Below are 18,796 nucleotides of genomic sequence, written 5' to 3' on the forward strand. Positions count from 1 at the left end.
CGTAACAAACTCGCGGAATAATCTTATTATAATTTTGCATCTGAAAGAAAACTATTTACACATTAAATATTGGACGGAAATGGGAACAAACCAATCAAATCTTGTTCTGATAATAATTTAAACGGAAGAAATTTGCCTTTGCTTAGTAACTCCCCCTCCAAATAAATCTCGACAATGAAGTTCTGTTTAAAAGACCCCTTTTGTTTCAAAAATGAAGAACAAGAATACAACAGAACTTCCATTTTCGATTGTTGAAAACCAGTCTTTATCCGTTAATTTTCAAAATTATTCATCTTCGTTTTGATAAATTTTTGGAACGAAAACAAAATCCATTTGTGCTGGTCCCAGAGAGCCAGCCTAGTGTCGTCTTTGAATCTGACTGACTGACTGTCACTTGTGAGTCGGGCAGTTCTATTGTATAGGATTACCAGGTAACACCAATGAATGGGCTAAATCCGGCCCACTGTGCAAACCAGATGCATGAAAAGACCTCCAGTGAATAGTCATTCTGAATCAATTGAACAGAATTCTGTGAACTCTGGGACCAGCTTTAGTAGGCTTGCCTTGTCTTGCCGAAACATCCATGACCTTTGACCTCCACATCCTTCAAAATCCAACATACTTTTTGAAGGGTTTTGAAGGATGGAGGAAGGTTCCTACAAATCCTTACAAAACAGGGATACATTGATGGACCGGACACTTTGTTTTCCCTTCAGGACATGATCGCCGACGGCGTGGGCTCTCGCCCCTTCAAATTCAGGAACATTATCATCTTGTGGTCGAAGTCGATGGGCCGATCCTCCGGGTGCCTGTAGCGGCCGGCCATGTGACTGCCCAGGTAGCGAATCAGCTCGCAGTTGTCCTCAAACTGCTCCAACTTGCGGCGATACTTCTTGCGGACGTAGTCCGAGCTCTTGGGGTTGTACGCTGGATCGGGAAAATGGAGAATACCATTTGAGAAAACAAGAGTAGGAGCTGAAGTATTTAGTAATTCATTAGTTTATATTTCTTTCCGACATAGCAGAGATTCACAATGAAACTATGATTAATTGTAAAACAGTTAATCTTCATGGAGCAACTTGAGTACCATTTACACATTCAATAGCCAATGTTTCTTTAAAAAACATTAAATAAAAACCTCACAGACATTTCAGCGGCCTCGTGAAACTATTTATACAGAGATGTGTCTTCTGAGCAGATCACAATTTTTAAAATTTAAAAGAAACTACATTCGTTCTGTTTAACAGAAACAGAAATCAAACTTAATTTTTTTTAGCAGAGAGAAAAAATTACATGAAAATTATTAAGAAAGAACCCTGATTTTGAGCAATAAGATTATGCTTGTGTCACTTTCCCCCTCATCTTGAAAAAAAAACAATTTTATTACATAATGAAAAGGACTAACAAATTTATCACTACAGAAAATAGAATGAGTGGTGCAATTTTTTTTCAGCATTGGTGATTTTCCGTCTAGATAAAACAAAATCCTGTACACATATTTGATTTTGGTCAGCCCATAAAACTGAAAGAACGAGACCACGAGATCAACGAACTTTAAGCTTCTCATATAAAACAAAAATAACAAAAAGAAGTACATTGTCGCTTGGGAAATACCACTAGCCGTAATCCAGCATTATTCCGTTTCCCAGAGCAACCCGTGGGCGCATGAGTTCTCGGTTCCCACAGATAAATAAAAATGTTTCCCCCGTAGGTCGAAGGCGGCGATCCGCCACGCACGGATTACCAAACCCCCGAAGACATGTGGCTGTATTTTTATTTTTCAGGCTCAATTGGTCGTCACGAAACAACCCAGTCTAAGGGGGAGAGATTTAATGCCCGTCTGGTTTTGATCGTTGTTAAGGCAACATGTTATGTTACTGCGTTTACTGCTAGCCAGGGTTTGACCTTTCACCCTGGGAGAGGTCATGTGAGAAACGAGGACCCTGGATTTTTTTTTGTCCTTTCTGAAAATTGAGTCATAACCCAGATGGAGGTAATCATTTTTTTGGAAAATTGGCAGGGGATCGAATGAGCAAGGTGGTACTGGAATCAAATACTGCAATATTTTCTGCGAATAATTGTCGTAATCCTCGGTGAAACATAGGAGAAATCAAATTAGGTGGTTTTTTTAACTTTAAAGGGAATGTACAACATTTGCTTTTGCTGCAATTTTCAGAAATAAATGGATTTGGAGGATTAGTATGTTATAGCAAATATTGTTAAAATGACTTATTTCACGTTTAGGGCTTGTAGATGCTGAAAAGCCAAGAAAACCTATCATGTTCTTGTAGTCTGGTTCCCTGACCCCACTTAAGATGAAACGGAGCAATGTATAGACTTTGGGGAATTGTAAGGTCAGAGAATCAGTCTAGCAGGCTTGTACCCCTTCACAGGTGTGTAATCAATTGCAAAGAAAACGTGGAATAACTAATTATGAAAAATTACGAGCACTTTTTAAAAAAAGCCAGTTTTCTCCAACGCTGGTCGGCCGACCAGCGTTGGAAAAATCCCATTTTTCTTGAAAATGACAGCACAGCAGGAGCCACGATTTTACAGGATGCTTTAGACTGTCATTCCCTAACGATCCAGTAAGGTATTTCGTGATAATTTGATCATTTCGTTTTGTGATGTTTGCAAATGTTGTATCTTCCCTTTAATTGTCTGAAGTCTGCAGTAGGATTTTTTTTCATTTTGCAATTGCTTGAAAAATGTGCTATCATTGATTTAGATGTATTTAAAGCAGGTTTTTAAATTTAAAAACGGTGATTTTTATGTTGTTGTTTTTCAATCTATTATTTTTATTCAGCAGATTTGTTCCCTCTTCAGAATAAAACAATATTTTTTTTTTAAACGGCAGACGGATAAAAGGTTTCACATGCTGACATTGTTACATCATGAACTAGCCTTTGTGTCGATATACTGCCCATAGGGATGGTGGCTAAAACTAAACCACAGAATAACAATGCCTTCTCACACAAAACAGTGAAAACTTCAACCCCATTTAAAGATATTTCAATCAAATTTGTGTACATAAAATGGACTTGTTTCATACTCTGTTCATCCTTAAGGCCAAAAAAAAAAGTCTCCGGTTTCTGGTATGGAGCTTGCCCAAAAAGTGGTGCGGCGTCGCAGCTTTTTTTTTTTTTTACCTGATTTTTTGGCTTCAAATGTCAGCTGATGACTGCAAATGGTGCCCGACTATAAAACTTAGTGCAAATAGTATGGGAGTCTAGAGAGGCCACATAAAGCTTATTCTCGACCATAACCCAATCTAAAAACACGTTAAAATTGTGCAGCAGCAGGATTCCAGTCAAACCAGTGAGTTTGGCGGTTTTGAGACATCATCTTTCATTGAAAAAAAACTTTTTCATTTTGCCGACGCGCATGGCTACGGCGACGCGCACGCATACCAGAAACCGGAGACTTTTTGGGGGGGGGCCTAAAGAAATAGCAATGAAATTAATACAATGCATTGTAATTGTATGACAAAATACTTTATACAATTTGCGTGGTCGATTAACATACATTCTGATAATCAAATCACCGTTTTTACAAAATACCTGATGATGTCATAAATTGGCTATTTGAAGTTAACAGACAACTGTGTGTTGAATATTAAAGTGATAAGAATTAGGAAAAGGGATGTCTCACCAAAGTTCAGCATTATACTTGGAAAATGACAGACAAGTCGAAGACAGATTTGCTTTGGACAGCTTAGCCTCATGGGATATTGTACGATGCGCACATTAGCTTTCGCACATGCAGCGGAGTTTATACGACAATACCACCGTTATAAAAGGAAGCGTTATGTCCATGACGAAGCAACTTAACAATGATATCTAATTAATGATTCAGAGAAATGATCCAAAACTCCTAGTCTGTAATCTCATTGACCATAACTAGATGATGGATGTACCGTATAAGACTTGGAAAAAACATTTTCAAGTTTATTCAGCTTTGTCACGGACATCACGTAATGCTGAAATTGCCGATTCCAACACAAATGGCAGTTTTGTAGTTGGACAAGTATAATGAAAAATATAAGATGGTAAAACAATGATTAAACCTGCATACCTAAAAAGGGCTATTCATTATGGGATTGATAACTTTAATATCCAAAGAAGTGCGCTAAAAATGTCTAAAGGCGACTCATACTTCATGCCAATGCGAAGCAAATTTTAACGTCACGAAACGTTCGCAGTGAAATTCTCTGGTGTTGAAATGAGGTGAATTTTTTTCAAATTCGCAGCACGAAAACTTGTCTGAGTATCGTCTGTTGTTCAAAGGAGCCTGCAAGCTCAGCAGCAACGTCTGATATATGTGAGCCTGCAAATTGTGTGTGACACAACGCGTTAGCCAACCGGAGTCAACTTTAGAAATTGTGATGCCAGTTCGAGCAGAAATTCTGCCTTAGCTGTTGATTGGTCAATTGGTCGCCATTACAGCAACTGGTTACCGGAGACCCGATAGAAGGCGCCCGCTGAATGGTCGGAATCTGGAGGTCAAGACGCAGTCTTGTTTTGCATGATCAATCGCCGAATCTGCACGCATATCATAGACGCGAAAGTCACAAACACGCGTTCACGTTCGATTTGCGCTGAGTGTGAACCGGCCTTAACTCTTTGCAATTACGGAACCTTCGCATGAACAGATGGTGTTAATTGGCCAATCTGTGCAGGTACGACATGCAGTGCGCAGGATTCGTTTTAGCCTGAATGTCTAACTTCTTCTTTGTAGCCAAGTTTAATAGCAGTAGTTAATAATAATGGGTATTTATAAAGCGCACGTATCCACCAGGACTGCTGCTCAAGGCGCTACATCATTATTACCCTGATCATTGGGCCAATTAAACATTCCAAATACCATCTCAGCTCCCTGGGGAGTATACAGCGCCATGCAGCCTGTTAGGCGCAAGGAAGCTAATTCAATCACAAGAACCATCTCTGCCCTCACAGGTACCCATTTACTCCTGGGTAGAGAGAAGCAATGCGTGACAAAGTGCCTTGCCCAAGGGCACACGCAACATGACCCCAGGCTGGACTCGAACCCACAACCTGCAGCTTTACCCGCAGACCACGAATCCAATGCCCTTAACCACGAGGCCACAACACTCCACAGTTGGGACAATCCGAAACTGAGAAACTGCAAACTACTACTCACATTTCAGATGGTACGCCACGTAGAGCAACGCCGACCGCGACGCCGACAGGAACGGGAACTTGGGCTTGAAGCATCCCACGGTCGTCAAAGCCTTAGTGATGGCCACGGATAACGTCTGCTCCATGTACCCGAGCATGGGGAGCGAGGTCACCAAGAGAGGGTCTTTCTTCGGGGGGAGCTTGTGGGGAAGCTTCAGGTTGTAGTATTTCTCCGGGTTGCGGAGGAACTTCTGGAGTTTTTCCTCCGAGAGGAAGCAGTAGAGGTTCTGGCGGTACTCCACGAGGAGGTCCGGGTTGCCGGGGATGATGGCTTCATATCTAGGAGGAAGTGGGGAGCCAGAGGTTAGCTTGTGTGGCGGTACTTTGGTCTGCAAAAGGATCAATTCCTGCACCCAATATCGTACAGTTTCCTAGGCCTGTGTCGCACAAGAGAATTCACAGGCAAATTGTTCAAGGCAATGTCCAGAAAGAATAACAGGCATATTTTAAGCCCGGTGATGTCCTGAGGAATTAGTGATTGAGCATCTCCAAGAAGAGAAACAAAGGAGGTTTTCAACTTATGAAATGATTTTCTTCAAGGTCTATTCAAGCAAATGTGAGGCGTTTTGTCAAAATGAGATGGAACTTGGCAGAGGTCGAAATGAGGGTTTGCAGTGTTAGGAGAGAGAATAAATTCTCCTTATAATACTTTTTGTTGCACTTCAGTTGGATATTCTGTATGTATCGACATGTAAAAAAAGTAAAATACTGAGAAAAAGTTGTTTAAAGTTTTGAGTTTTGTATTTGTGAAAATGAAAAATGGCAATTGTTTTTCCTTAAAAACAATTTTTTTAACGATTTTTTTTACTTTTTCTTAAAAATATGTGAAGATTAGAAAATATCAGTTCCTACATTCTTTTAAATACTAAGAAAAAGGTGTTAAAAAATTAGAGTTCTGTATTTGTGAAAATGAAAGACGGCAATTGTTTTTACTTAAAAACACTTTTTTTAAAGACATTTTTATTCTTTTTCTTTAAAAAATGTGTAGAAGATTAGAAAATATCAGTTCCCGTATTCTTTTAACATTTCCATCCATTGGTATAGTTGGTCTTTAAAGAATTAATAAGCGCAAAGCAAAACTCTGTCGTACCTGAGTTTTCCGTCCAGATAAGTAACCGGGCAGTATCCTTGCAGCTCCAACTGCATCGGGAACATGGTCTTGACTTCCATCGGGGACCGCCGACGTGGCAACAGCTCCAGAGCGGGCAGCTGCCTGGGTGCCAGCGGCGGGACAAACCGCTCCGGGCTGGCCAAGAACTCCTCCAGTTTGGCCTGGTTCTCCATCTTGTAGTAGCGGCCGCGGAACTCAGCCGCGAACTCCATGGTCAGGTTGACCGAGCAGTCGACCAGCTGGCCTTCCTTGGCCAGGCTGACCGGGCAGTACTGGCCGAAGTCGCCCAGGCGGGCCAGGAACTCTTTCGGGGTGATGCACATCTCGGCCACGGAGGCTGCTTTGCCTGGAAAAGCAAAAAGGGAAAATAAGAAAAAATACTTTGAAAATACTACATTTTGCATTAAACGCAATGATAAAACTGCAAACTTGAAATCAAATTCTTCCCAATCAAGCACAAATCAATATCGCAAGACGGCCGCAACAAATACAAAGATAAACAATAACAAAGGAACGCCTTTTAATCTTTGAAAAGCTTGTGAATTTTGGTTTGAGATTAAATAACTTGTACTTTGACTAGCGATTTACAAGTAAAACTCATGTGACTGATATATGATTCACGTGTGCTTGACTTGTGATAACTTGTCATTGACTTGCAACACTGACTTGTGATTGAGTTGTGATGCCTTATGATGTTTGGGGATGCCTTATGATGACTTGTGATAACTTGTCATTGACTTGCAACACTGACTTACGACTGACTTGTGATGCCTTATGATGATTTGTGATGCCTTATGATGACCTGTGATGCCTTATGATGACTTGTGATAACTTGTCATTGACTTGCAACACTGACTTGTAATTGACTTGTGATTCCTTATGATGACTTGTGATGGCTAATGATTCCTTATGATGACTTGTGATAATTTGTGATGACTTGTGATAATTTGTGATGACTTGTGATGTCTTATGATGACTTGTGATAATTTGTGATGACCTGTGATAATTTGTGATGACTTGTGATTCCTTATGATGACTTGTGATAATTTGTGATGACTTGTGATGTCTTATGATGACTTGTGATAATTTGTGATGACTAGTGATAACTTGTGATGACCTGTGATGGCCTCTGACTGACTTTCGATAAGTTGTGATAACTTGTGATTTACATATGTTTGACTTATGTGATAACAAGGGATTGACTGGTGAGTGACATGAGCTACATCTGACTGACGTGACTGACTAGTGATTTACATGTGACAGACATGTAATTGACATGTGATTGATTTGTTTATAATAAAATGTGATTAACTTGTGATTCACATGTGATTGGCACGTGATGGACACGTGATTCACAAGTGACTGACATGTGATTCACAAGTGACTGACATGGGATTCACATGTGATTGACATGTGATTGACATGGGATTCACACGTGACTGACATGTGACTCTCACCTTCCGATATCCTCTGCAGGTAGTCCTGTATATGCCGGACCGTCCTCTTGCCCTCGTTGGCCGAGCGGTTCCACACCCACCACTTGGACCTCTCGCCATCCAGCGGCACCCAGTTACGGTGCTGCTCTTTGTACCACTCCCGGACCGCCGTGATCTCCTTCTGCCAGGCGGCGATGCGGATGGCTAAGATCTGGGCACTGTCGTGGAACGGTAGGACCCTGGAAGAGAGCAACAAAACGACAGTGCAGGACTTCAAATGAAGTTGCAGAACATAAGTAAAGGAGCTTCTCTGAAGGTATTGATTCCTTAATTTCATGGCTTAGCTAACCACTGAATATGACCATTTTCTATGCTAGCTTTCTAAGGGACCGTGACCATTCAGCCCCGGTATGAAAAGGGCCCCCCGGTAAGCTCGTCCCCTCCCAAGAAGTCATTTCGCACCGTCCCAGCTACCGGCCCAGGAGCTGGTCCGGTTGCTAATCAGGAACTCCTCAATCCTGGGGTATATTGTTTGCATGTATTGACACATGTAATATATCCCAGAAGAAACCCGCTTGTGGTTTTCATCTCTCAGCGCGAAACAATAGAACACTTTCGTCGGCACAGATCAAAACCCCTGCCATGCTAGCTGTTTCGCGCACAGCGCACAATGGGACCGTAAATTACCAAGGCGTTTGGAAGGATTTTATCTTTAATCCGGTAAGTCTGCTACTGTTCTGCTCTGGAGGTTCTCTGCAGGGCAATAAATTGATGCGCCTGACTGACTTAAAAAACTTCTGGTCAGACAGGTGTACCAGACGAGACTGGGCTGAAGACCGGACTGGCTCTGGACCGGACGAGGTACCGGGGGGCCCTTTTCATACCAGGGCTGAATGGTCACAGTCCCTAAGTTACTAGATGTTCGCATGTTCAAAAGCCAAATTTCCTCACTAACCTGTGAGGAAATTAGCTCAGAATTTTCTGATATAGTTAGTAGTAGAGATTTTTCCTTTACAGTAAACAGATCCATCAAATTTAACCTCGTTCTTAGCTGATTTCAGTTACGAGCCCGTCTCAATTCATATCCGGGACTAGTTCCGGACAAGTTGTGGTTAGAATCGTTCACTTTGTCTTGAAGAAACTCTGCATTTGTCCCGGGCATGTTCAGGGGAAATTTTCATTAGCAACTGCTTGACTCACCAATACTGATAAATTCATTGCGGGAAGATTGCAGGGAAGATGTTCAAAATCCTGCAACTTATTCCCGATACATGTCTGCAGTTCTGTCCAGAACTCGTCACGGATATGTAACGAGACTGCCCTAAGCATTTACATGTACTGCGTAACAGTTTCTGCTGTTAGCAGCTTCAGTAATTTGGCCCTCGGTGGAAGTTTCACTAGTCTGGGGGGCTTTGTTAGGATCGTGTTACAGGGCAGGGTCTGCTCGGGCCTACCTGTCTGCTGAGTTTTTGTCCTTCATGCCTCGGACCATCAGCTCCCTGCTGTCTACCTGCAGCTCGATCACGCAGACGGGGATGATGCAGTGCTCAGTCAGAAGGTCCACTTGGCGCTTGGTGGCCGGGAAACTGTCCAAAACATAGCTGCAGCGAGGTAGAATTGAGATAAATTAACACATTTTTAAAACTTTTTCGAAATTTTAGGAAAATCTTGACAATATGACAGGGATTTTTTTCTTAATTTTTTTTTTTTTTAAAAGCATTCACAACATCAAACACGAGTGGGGAATATGGTGTAGTGGTTAGGGTTTGTGACTCATGATCAGATGGTCAGAGGTTTGAATCCAGCTGCTGGCCGTATGTTGTGTCCTTGGGCAAGCCACTTCACCCCCACTTGCCTCTCTCCACCCAGGAGTATAAATGGATACCGGCATTAGCTGGAGAGTAACCTGTGATGACTTGTGATGGCAAGGGAAAGTGGCATCATAGCTTGGGTTTCATGACTCATGATCTGAAGGTAAAGGGTTTGAATCCGGCCGCTGTCCAATTGTGTCCTTGGGCAAGCTACTTCACCCCCTTTTGCCTCTCCACCCAGGAGTATCAATGGATACCGGCATTAGCCGGGGGTAACCTGTGATGGACTGGCATCCCATCCAGGAGGAGTAGAAATATTCTCATTCACTTCATGCTAAGGAAACTGGAGATAAATGTGATGCGATCAAGCTACATGAGTCGTTTGTCAGAAATTTTCATTTGGAGATTCAGGCCAAAATAGGACCACTTCATCACGTCACTTCATCACATCTCTTGGTGTTCCGACTTCCATAATTTTTTAACTAAAGGTGGTATCAGCATGCGGTTTTCACAGAAGTAATGCTGAGATTGTGCTCCTTTCAAATCTGTAATAAAAAAAATTTGACCAGGGTCGACAAACGACTCATTTAGCTTGATCGCATCACAAATGCCGACCTGATGAGCCATATTGGCTTGGGACAGACTTCACGGGTACATTTAAGTACAAAAGTGGCCAAATTGGATGGATGGCCACAATACGCAGGTGTCCACAATAAACAGGTTACCACAAAAACACAGTTGCTCAAACTTCACAGATGCTCACAATAAATAGGTATCCACAATACACATGTGCCCACAGTAGGTGCCTAAAATAAACAGGTTCCCACTATCCAGGGTAGCTCAAAAAAGACGCATCCATGATACACAGGTGCCAGAAATACACAGGGATTATAATAGTCAGGTGCCTACAATACACAGGTGCCCATAATACACAGGTGCTCACAGCATACAGGACACCTACACAGGTGACCACAATACACAAGTACCCGTCATACAGGTGACCTACACAGGTGACCACAATACACAGGTGCCCATAATGCACAGGCGCTCACAATGACACCTACACAGGTGACCACAATACACAGGTGCCCATAATGCACAGGCCCTCACAACATACAGGACACCTACACAGGTGACCACAATACACAAGTGCCCGTCAAACAGGTGACCTACACAGGTGCCCACAATACACAGGTGCCCACAAAACATAGGTGCCCATAATACACAGGCGCTCACAACATACAGGGCACCTACACAGGTGACCACAATACACAAGTGCCCGTCATACAGGTGACCTACACAGGTGATCACAATACACAGATGCTCACAATATACAGGTGACCACAATACACAAGTGTCAATAATACAGAGTGACCTACACAGGTGCTCATAATACACAAGCTCCTGGCTTACCCTCTAGTGCTGCCCCTCATATCCAGCAGTGACACCTCTAATGCTTGCACGGCGAGCTCGTCTGGCACCGTCAACCCCTTCTGCAGGTGTCGGTTCAGTTGCGCAGCCAGCTCTGTTTTGGGCTGCTGGTTGAGGATGAAGCGGATCGCCTCGCCGATGGAGAGACGGATCATGCCGTACTCGGAGACAAAACGATTGGCCACTGAGAAACAAGATTGGATAGAAAAGTCAACCAAAGGTCTTCACAAGTCAATCAATGTTCTTCATCAAGTGGAGTGCCATGGCCTCGCGGTCTGGAGCACAGAACTCAAGATCTGTGAGTTATTCTGTAGGTTGTGGGTTCGAGTCCAGCCTAGTGTGTGTGCCCTTGGGCAAGACACTTTGCCACTCATTGCTTTTCCCCACCCAGGGGTAAATGGGTACCTGTGAGGGCAGAGATGGTCATTGTGGTTGATTTAGCTGCCCTGCGCCCAAATGGCAGCATCGAGCTGTATACTCCCCAGGGAGCTGAGATTGTCTTTGGAATGTTTCGTTAGCCCAATGAGCAGGGTAATAATGATGTAGCGCATTAATCGCACTTGCTCAAGGATACAGCAAAAATACAAACAGATATACAAATTTAAGACTTACGTGATGTCTTGCCGGACTTTGGAGGTCCCAGTATAGACATTCGGATCGGGACGACAGGTTTCGGCGACGGCTGCTTGAGATACTTCAGCGGGTGCATGGTGAACTCTTCGCGGGCTTGGGGCGAGGACAGGAAGTAGATGTGCTGATGGTAGATGGACGGGAAGGACGGGTAGCCTGGGCCTTGCATGGGCTGGATGCAGTCGCCTTCCATGAGCTAGGGGGCAGGAGAACAAAGGCTAGGTAGTCAGGACAGCATTCATGAATTGATATTTTCCTGATGATGGAACAAGCAATCTTTACTTCATGGTCAAGTACAAATTGGATGCGGCCTTACTTCCGCTAACTTTATAGGACACCATCTTTAGATGTAAGAAGTGTGTTTTTTATTCTACATGGAGTATTTCCTAAAAGTTTTGAGAATTTTTTTTCAATGCATGCATTTCATTGTTTACACAGGAAATATCCAATGTTCGTTACTTTAGTTGGGCATCACCTTCTAAATCAACTGATGGTCCAGAAATTTTGGGGCACAGAAAATATTTGCTAACATGCAAAAATATTTGCTTTGCAAAAAAACATCATATGAAGCACATTTTTACTGATTGGTTCCCTGCCTATATAGTTTTGGCCCAAGATGCTAGAGATCGATAGTGGATTGTGCATATCCAACGCATGATTAAACTAGAGCAGCTGCTCGCACTAAAATCTTGGGAATCCTGTAGTAGCCGTTTAACTGATTTTCTCCCTAGACTTTCCTAGGGAACAAATCAGCGATCACGAAATGGTTTATAGTCAGTCACACGAGCCATAAAGGGCGTTCGGAGTTGAAATCCTTTTTTTTTTTAAGTGTATCGTCTTCACGCGACGGTTGTAAGCATTATGTGCTACGTGCAGTGGACAAGCAACTACCTGTATCAAATGGGAAGCTAGAAGATATCAATATTGACTCTAACGGTCTCATTTATGTGAAACGGCCACACTCTAATTGCTGCAAGATTCCCAAGACGTGAGTGCAAGAAAGTAAAGAAAGCAATTGGGCAAAGAGCGCTCTACAATAATGCAACCATCGCTATCGATCACTGACATCTTGGGCCAGGCTCCTGCCAATATTGGGCAAGTTTGCGCAAGAACTATTATTGACCATTGGTTAACCATAGTTCGACTAACGTTAGCCCGAACTCTGTCTAGTCGACGGTGGTTGACTACGCCGGTCGACTATTTGGAACCAACCTACTGGGGCTGGTTGCATCGCTGGTAACCAATAGCCGCGCACATTCATAACGTGCAGCAGGGAGCCAGGAGCCAAAAGTTTGGGATGACTTTTTGACCAGCGTTTGACTAGAGATGTTCGCACGTTGCTATCAGTGCGCAGGCTGAAAGTACGTCACAAATCAACCACTAGTCGACTAATGGTCCTTGCCCGAACTTGGCTGCTTACCTTAGCCGGGCACCACCTGCCGAATCGGCTGGGGTGCTTGTAACCAATCTGCAGCATCTTCTTGGCCACGTGCTCTTTGACGGCGTAGGCCTTCTCAAAGAGGCTCTCCCGGCAGTCCACGATGGGCTTGAGGTTCTGCTCCAGGGTGTAGCGGACGATGTGGGGCTTGCGGCCGCCGTTGAGCTCGATGCGGGGGACCAGTATCTCCTCCAAAGTTTCCTGCAGGGACACAAAAAGACAGGATTACATGAATTTGTGAACATCAACAGTGTAACACCAGTGTTACACCAGTGTAACACCAGTGTAACACTAGTGTTTCACTAGTGTAACACCAGCGTAACACCAGAGACAGCATTACATTAATTTGAGAACATCAACAGTGTAACACAGTGTAACACCAGTGTAACACCAGTGTAACACTAGTGTTTCACTAGTGTAACACCAGCGTAACACTAGTGTAACACCAGTGTAACAACACAGTGTAACACCAGTGTAACAAAAGTTGGTGAAACAGGTTCCTGATGCATCTCCTTACCTGCACCGATGCCAGTTTGTTTGTGTCGTCGTCGTACATCTCCCCAATCTCATTCTTGAGTCGGTCCACCGCATCTTCCTCCAGCTCCTCCTCCTCTTCTTCTTCCTCTTCTTCCTCCTCAAACTCCTCGGCCAGCAGGGCCTCGATGTCTTCCTCTTCTTCGTCCTCCTCTTGCTCATCTTCAGAGTGTTCCGAGTCGTCGCTGTCTCTGTCTGCTGCTTTCTGCGCCTGTGTTTTAGTTTTTAAAAAAAATTGACTTTCGACAGAATGTTTTAAGCCTTCCCCGACGTTATATAAGTACCAAGTTATCTGTGCTGTCTGCAGGCTGGTTCATAACTTCACGAGAATGGGAATGCGAAGCGGATTTGACGTCATGAAACATTCGCTGCAAAATTCGCCAGAGTTGTAATGTGTGAAACTTTTACAAATTCGAAGTGGAAATACTTCCTGTGGTTTCATAAATTCACGTTCGCGTTTGACAATGTGTGAGAGACGCTAGTAAGCTTATTCATGAGGGACTCGAACCGATAACCTCCTGGTTCTTGGTGCAGATGTCTTAATTCAAATCGCTGAGCTTGCCGGGGTCCGCTCCGCTGATTCAAATCTGATACAGCAGGGGGTACTACTGTTATCGACTTTGGATGGGCTTTTGAAAAATTTCACCGGAGTTTGGACAAACAGTTTGAAGGATTCTCTGCTAGGCCTACAGACTAATTCTGCGACCACAAATTAGAGATAACAAAAGGGGAGAATGTGAAATTAAACAGGCAGTAATTTGAGATTTACCTCAAGGTTTTGTGAGGTTTAGTGAGGTTTTATGGGGTACCTAGAGGTTCAGCCTTGAGGTGCCACTTGTTCAATTTTGCATTCTTTCCTAAATGAGGTGGCAATTTCACATGAATTCTTTGGGCACAAGACACATGTTTTCTGGTTCCGTGCGATTAAAATGTGAGTGTATTTTTCCAAAACAGTGCCATGCCTGCAAAAAAAGACCAGTCAAACCATTGTGGAGGTACAGTGCAACGAAGTGACTTAAATATTCATGTAATCTTGAAATCAATTATTAAAGTGGAATTCCTTTATATTTTGGCCCTTGTGATGTAAAGTTTTTTGCAAATTCATTGACTCGACGCTTTTAAAGGGAATATACAACATTTGCTTTTGCTATTATCTTCAGAAATGGATGGATTTGGGGGGTTAGTATTTTTAGTATTAGTAAATTGTTACATGGACTTGTTTGAAGTTTTGTATTCGTAGATGCTGGAAAAACCAAGAAAAACAATCATGTTCCTGTAGTCTGGCTCCCTGACCCCACTTAAGATGAAACAGAGCAGTTTATAGACGTCTGGAATTGTAAGGTTAGGGAACAAGTCTAGCTGGCTTGCACCCGTTCACGGACGTGAAACCAATTGCAAACAAAAATGGACCGAATAAATTTGGTAAATTGGGGGCAGTAGTTGAAAACAAAATCAGGTTTTTCCAACGCTGGTCGGCCGACCAGCGTTGGAATTGATACAAAAATATCACTTTTCATGAAAATGACTGCACACCAGGTGCCATGATTTTACAGGATGCTTTAGACTGTCATTCACTAACAATCCAGTAACTTAGTAAGGTATTTCATAACAATTTGGTAATTTTGTTTTTTGATGTTTGCAAATGTTGTATATTCCTTTTAACCAGAATAACCAGAGTTTCTCAGTTTTGTGATGAGAAAGTGCACATGTGTATCACTGTGGAATAGTGTGTTTCATTTCAGGTGATATTTGTGACTGATCGGGTGCAAAGAGTTTTTGTGATTTCTGCAATTTTTTAAAAATGTGCCTCTCAAGAGGTGACAGTGAGTGAGTGATTTTTTTTACATACCCGTTGCACAGCCTGGTAAATTGAGACAAATGGATCGAGGAAAAGTGAAATGTTATTTAATGCAAATGCTCGTAACTTTTACAGGCAAATATTTTAGTGGTATATTTGTTTTTTGTTAGATGTTGATATGAATGCTACTTTTGATGGTGACAAGTAAATGATGAGGATGACAATGATGACAGTGAAAGGGTCCAAAAGATGAATTTCAATAGGAACACATTTTGTGCAACTTTCTACTCCTCTTATTAAAAGTTAAATGTATGAAAACTATTTGCCATCCCTTTTTTTGGTTAATTTCATTGAAAAGTGCACTTCTTTAAACATCAAAAAATTGTCCTTTTCCGGACAACTGAGGGCGCTGTTGCTGTGATGTCATTTCAGGAAGACAATGTTCAGTTGTTTTCTGTTCAAATTGTGAACCCAAACTTTCCTCATTGAAAACATTTGTGAGACATTGGCTTACTGCCATGTACTGACACAACAACGAATCACCAAAGAAAAGAAAATCTATGACAGCAAAAATATCAAAGATTGTGGCAACTTTTTGTGCTGAATTACCTGTAACACTGAGGTTTCTGCCTGGAATGACATCACAGTTTTGCTCATGAATATCTTTAAGTTTTATTAAAAAAAAAAAAAAAAGTCTCAGAGACTCACAATTCTCTCGGCTTTCCTCTCTGCCACTTCTGCCACCAGTTCCAGCCTCCTCTTGTTGATCAGCGTCTCCCTCTCCTTCTTCTTGCGGAGTTTCCGCCGTTCCTTTCGGGCCAGCCTGCGATCACGCTTCTGCTTCCACTTGTCCAGCTTGGGCGGGAGCAAGCGGCTCTGGATGTCCGTGTCTTCGACGGCCAGGAGGATCGCCGCGTCCGGGAAGAGGCCGTGCTCCGCAAGGAAGTGGGCCTCCTCGACCGTGCGCGGGAAACCTTCCAGGACAAAGCCTGTGGACCTGTGAAGGAAACAGGGAGTAGGTTTTGAAAAACATCTTGGCTTCGTCTTCCTCATCAGGCTACAGGGTCTTGGGTCCAGTGTCTTAACAGCCTCCAGTAAAATGCTCATTTTCTGCCATAAAGACAATGAATTTTGTCACAAAAGGCCAACGATTGGTGTACCAGAGTAATTGCAGAATACCCCGCCACTCGAAAATACACCCCTAAATTCTCTGTCTACGAGGTTGGAATCACTGGAAAAGAAACAATTCAAGTCCATTGCCAGCTACGCGGATACTGAGTGGGGGTCCCATTGAGAACGAAGCAATGGGAGTGGCTGACATTTTTTTAAGTCCAAACCAACTACCCTCATGACCCTGTTGCTGGCTACGCGGCTACAAAGTGGGAGTCCTTATACTGCTTGAGAACGAAGCAACACAAAAGTAATGGGAGTTGCTGAAAAAATTCTAAGTCCAAACCAACTACCCTGTTGGCGGCTACGCGGATACGGAGTGGGAGTGCAGTGGAGCATGACGTATAGTACATACATGCAGCGCTGAGAAGGTTTATTGAGGGCAATCAACCGTGACTCCGTAGCCAGCTACGAGGTGTATAGATTGAGTGGTGGGGTATTCTGCAATTGTACTGGTGTACTTTCAATGAGTTGGAACATAGCAGGACTTTAATGGGGATAAAAATTAAGCTTACCAAAAAAAACCCAGAAATTTGATGAACCCTAAATCCCTAAAGATTATTTGGAAATATGGACATACTTGAACTGTTCCAAGTTCCACCATTCTGGGACAATCTTCTCCAGAGTTTCTGGGGTCAGTGATTCCTCCTCCATCAGGTTGCCTTTGATGTTTTCTTCTTCCTCAGTCCACTCTATCTCTGGCTCCTCCTAAAAAATGAAAAAATGAAAAAAAATTGAGTATGAAAGTTTGTTACTAGTCCCATCATTGAATCATGTTAATAAAAGATACCTTTTTGGGAGTTGAGTTACAGAGCTCGTATCAGGAGCTTTCGACACCATCACGGTGTCTTTGCCAACTGGCGTATGGAGAACGACCACCTCCTGTCGTGTGACCAAGCTTAGTCACGTGACGGGTCACATGAGGGCCTCAACAACGCCAGTTGATAACGACACCGTGATGGTGTCGCAAGCTCCCGATTCGAGCTCTGTAACTCAAGTCCCAAAAGGTATTTTCTAGAAACCTGAACAAAAATTCATAAATAAAATAAATGTTATAAATATTTAGAAAAATTGAAGCATAAAATATCAACACAAATAAATGTTATGTATTAGTGGAGCGCTGCGGTCCAATGGTTGCCATGTCCAACTTATGTGTGATGGTATGTTGGTTCCAACCCTGACAGAACCAGTGTTTGTGTTCTTGGGCAAGACACTTTACTCCGATTGCCTCATTTCACCCAGCTGTCTGAAAGGAGTCCAATATTCGGGGGTAAAAATGCATAAAGTTTGCCTGTCTGAAAACAAAAACTATTTCGATTTGACTAGAGTCACTCCTAATATGTTTTGCTTCGGCCCGACGCTGTATTGAACATCGGTCTTCAAGATTAAGGTTCACGTCTTACCTCTTCCGTTTCTTCTTTGTTTTCAGCAGTCGCTGTTTCCTCTCCTTCCCCTTTAACATGCAAAAAAATCAAAAATGAAAATAAAAATTCTCTCAAAAGATGATTTTGCCAAGACACACTTCCCCTTTAACATGCACAAAATATAAATAAAATTCTCTGAAAAGATGATTTTGCCAAGACACACTGAGTGTCGAGATGCAGAAAATGATGACGATAGCTTGTCTTAAATATTGTTAAAAATGTAAATCTTCCCCCTTTAAAATGACAAGTTTATTTTGAAAAATTAATTTTCCATGGTAAAAATGCCCAGTTGATATAATTAATGACAAAGGGTGCAAACAGAGAAACTGTTTGTTTAAGGTTTGAACTGAAAAACCGCGACAAATTATCGGCCTACACTGAGCTAGAGTCCCCAAGTAGAGGGACTAAGTCCTCCTGAAGCCACGGACGGATATGTCGCCGCGGTTTCAAAACATCTGAAATGTACCAACAATACCTGCTCCTTCAGGAGTAGTCTGTTCTTCTGTCGGTCCGGTTCCGGCCTCATCCTCGGGCTCGCTGTCAGGTTCCTCCTCCTCTTCCTCAAACTCCGGGCCGATTTTTTTCTTCGTCTTGGCTATGACGAGTTCTTGCAGACGCTCCTTAAAGCAGATGTGGAAGATGCCTAGTTTTTCAGCCAGGTAGCGGCCGTGGAGGCTCTTGCCCGCGCCGCGGGGGCCCAAGATGAGGAGACGCACCGGAGCCGGCTGGAAAAATGGCAGGAAAAGAGGAAAAGGGAAATTGCAATCCTATCACAAGTCAAGACATAAAGTAAACCAGGCTGTACAACACCAAAG

At 42.9% G+C, this 18,796-nt stretch overlaps 1 protein-coding gene across 9 annotated transcripts in view; it reads right to left on the reverse strand.

Moving 5' to 3' along the window:
• Positions 1-646: 646 nt before the first annotated feature.
• Positions 647-18,796, reverse strand: part of LOC119730153 (adenylate kinase 9-like) — a 44,318-nt gene continuing 26,168 nt past the window's right edge. For 8 of the 9 annotated variants that reach the window (XM_038202927.1, XM_038202928.1, XM_038202933.1 and 5 more), the window contains 14 exons: positions 18,457-18,706; positions 17,961-18,010; positions 17,138-17,265; positions 16,096-16,384; positions 15,439-15,450; positions 13,573-13,800; positions 13,038-13,256; positions 11,600-11,813; positions 10,970-11,171; positions 9,200-9,346; positions 7,767-7,984; positions 6,289-6,655; positions 5,161-5,477; positions 647-927 (listed from right to left, as the gene is read on the reverse strand). In XM_038202927.1, the coding sequence (XP_038058855.1) occupies positions 713-927; positions 5,161-5,477; positions 6,289-6,655; positions 7,767-7,984; positions 9,200-9,346; positions 10,970-11,171; positions 11,600-11,813; positions 13,038-13,256; positions 13,573-13,800; positions 15,439-15,450; positions 16,096-16,384; positions 17,138-17,265; positions 17,961-18,010; positions 18,457-18,706 (2,856 nt within the window). In that variant the 3' untranslated portion in view covers positions 647-712. The remainder of the gene's footprint in view (positions 928-5,160; positions 5,478-6,288; positions 6,656-7,766; positions 7,985-9,199; positions 9,347-10,969; positions 11,172-11,599; positions 11,814-13,037; positions 13,257-13,572; positions 13,801-15,438; positions 15,451-16,095; positions 16,385-17,137; positions 17,266-17,960; positions 18,011-18,456; positions 18,707-18,796) is intronic. The other variant, XM_038202926.1, reaches the window with a different exon arrangement.

The sequence above is a fragment of the Patiria miniata genome, unplaced genomic scaffold (genome assembly GCF_015706575.1).
Source record: "Patiria miniata isolate m_02_andy unplaced genomic scaffold, ASM1570657v1 HiC_scaffold_22, whole genome shotgun sequence".
Lineage (NCBI taxonomy): Eukaryota > Metazoa > Echinodermata > Asteroidea > Valvatida > Asterinidae > Patiria > Patiria miniata.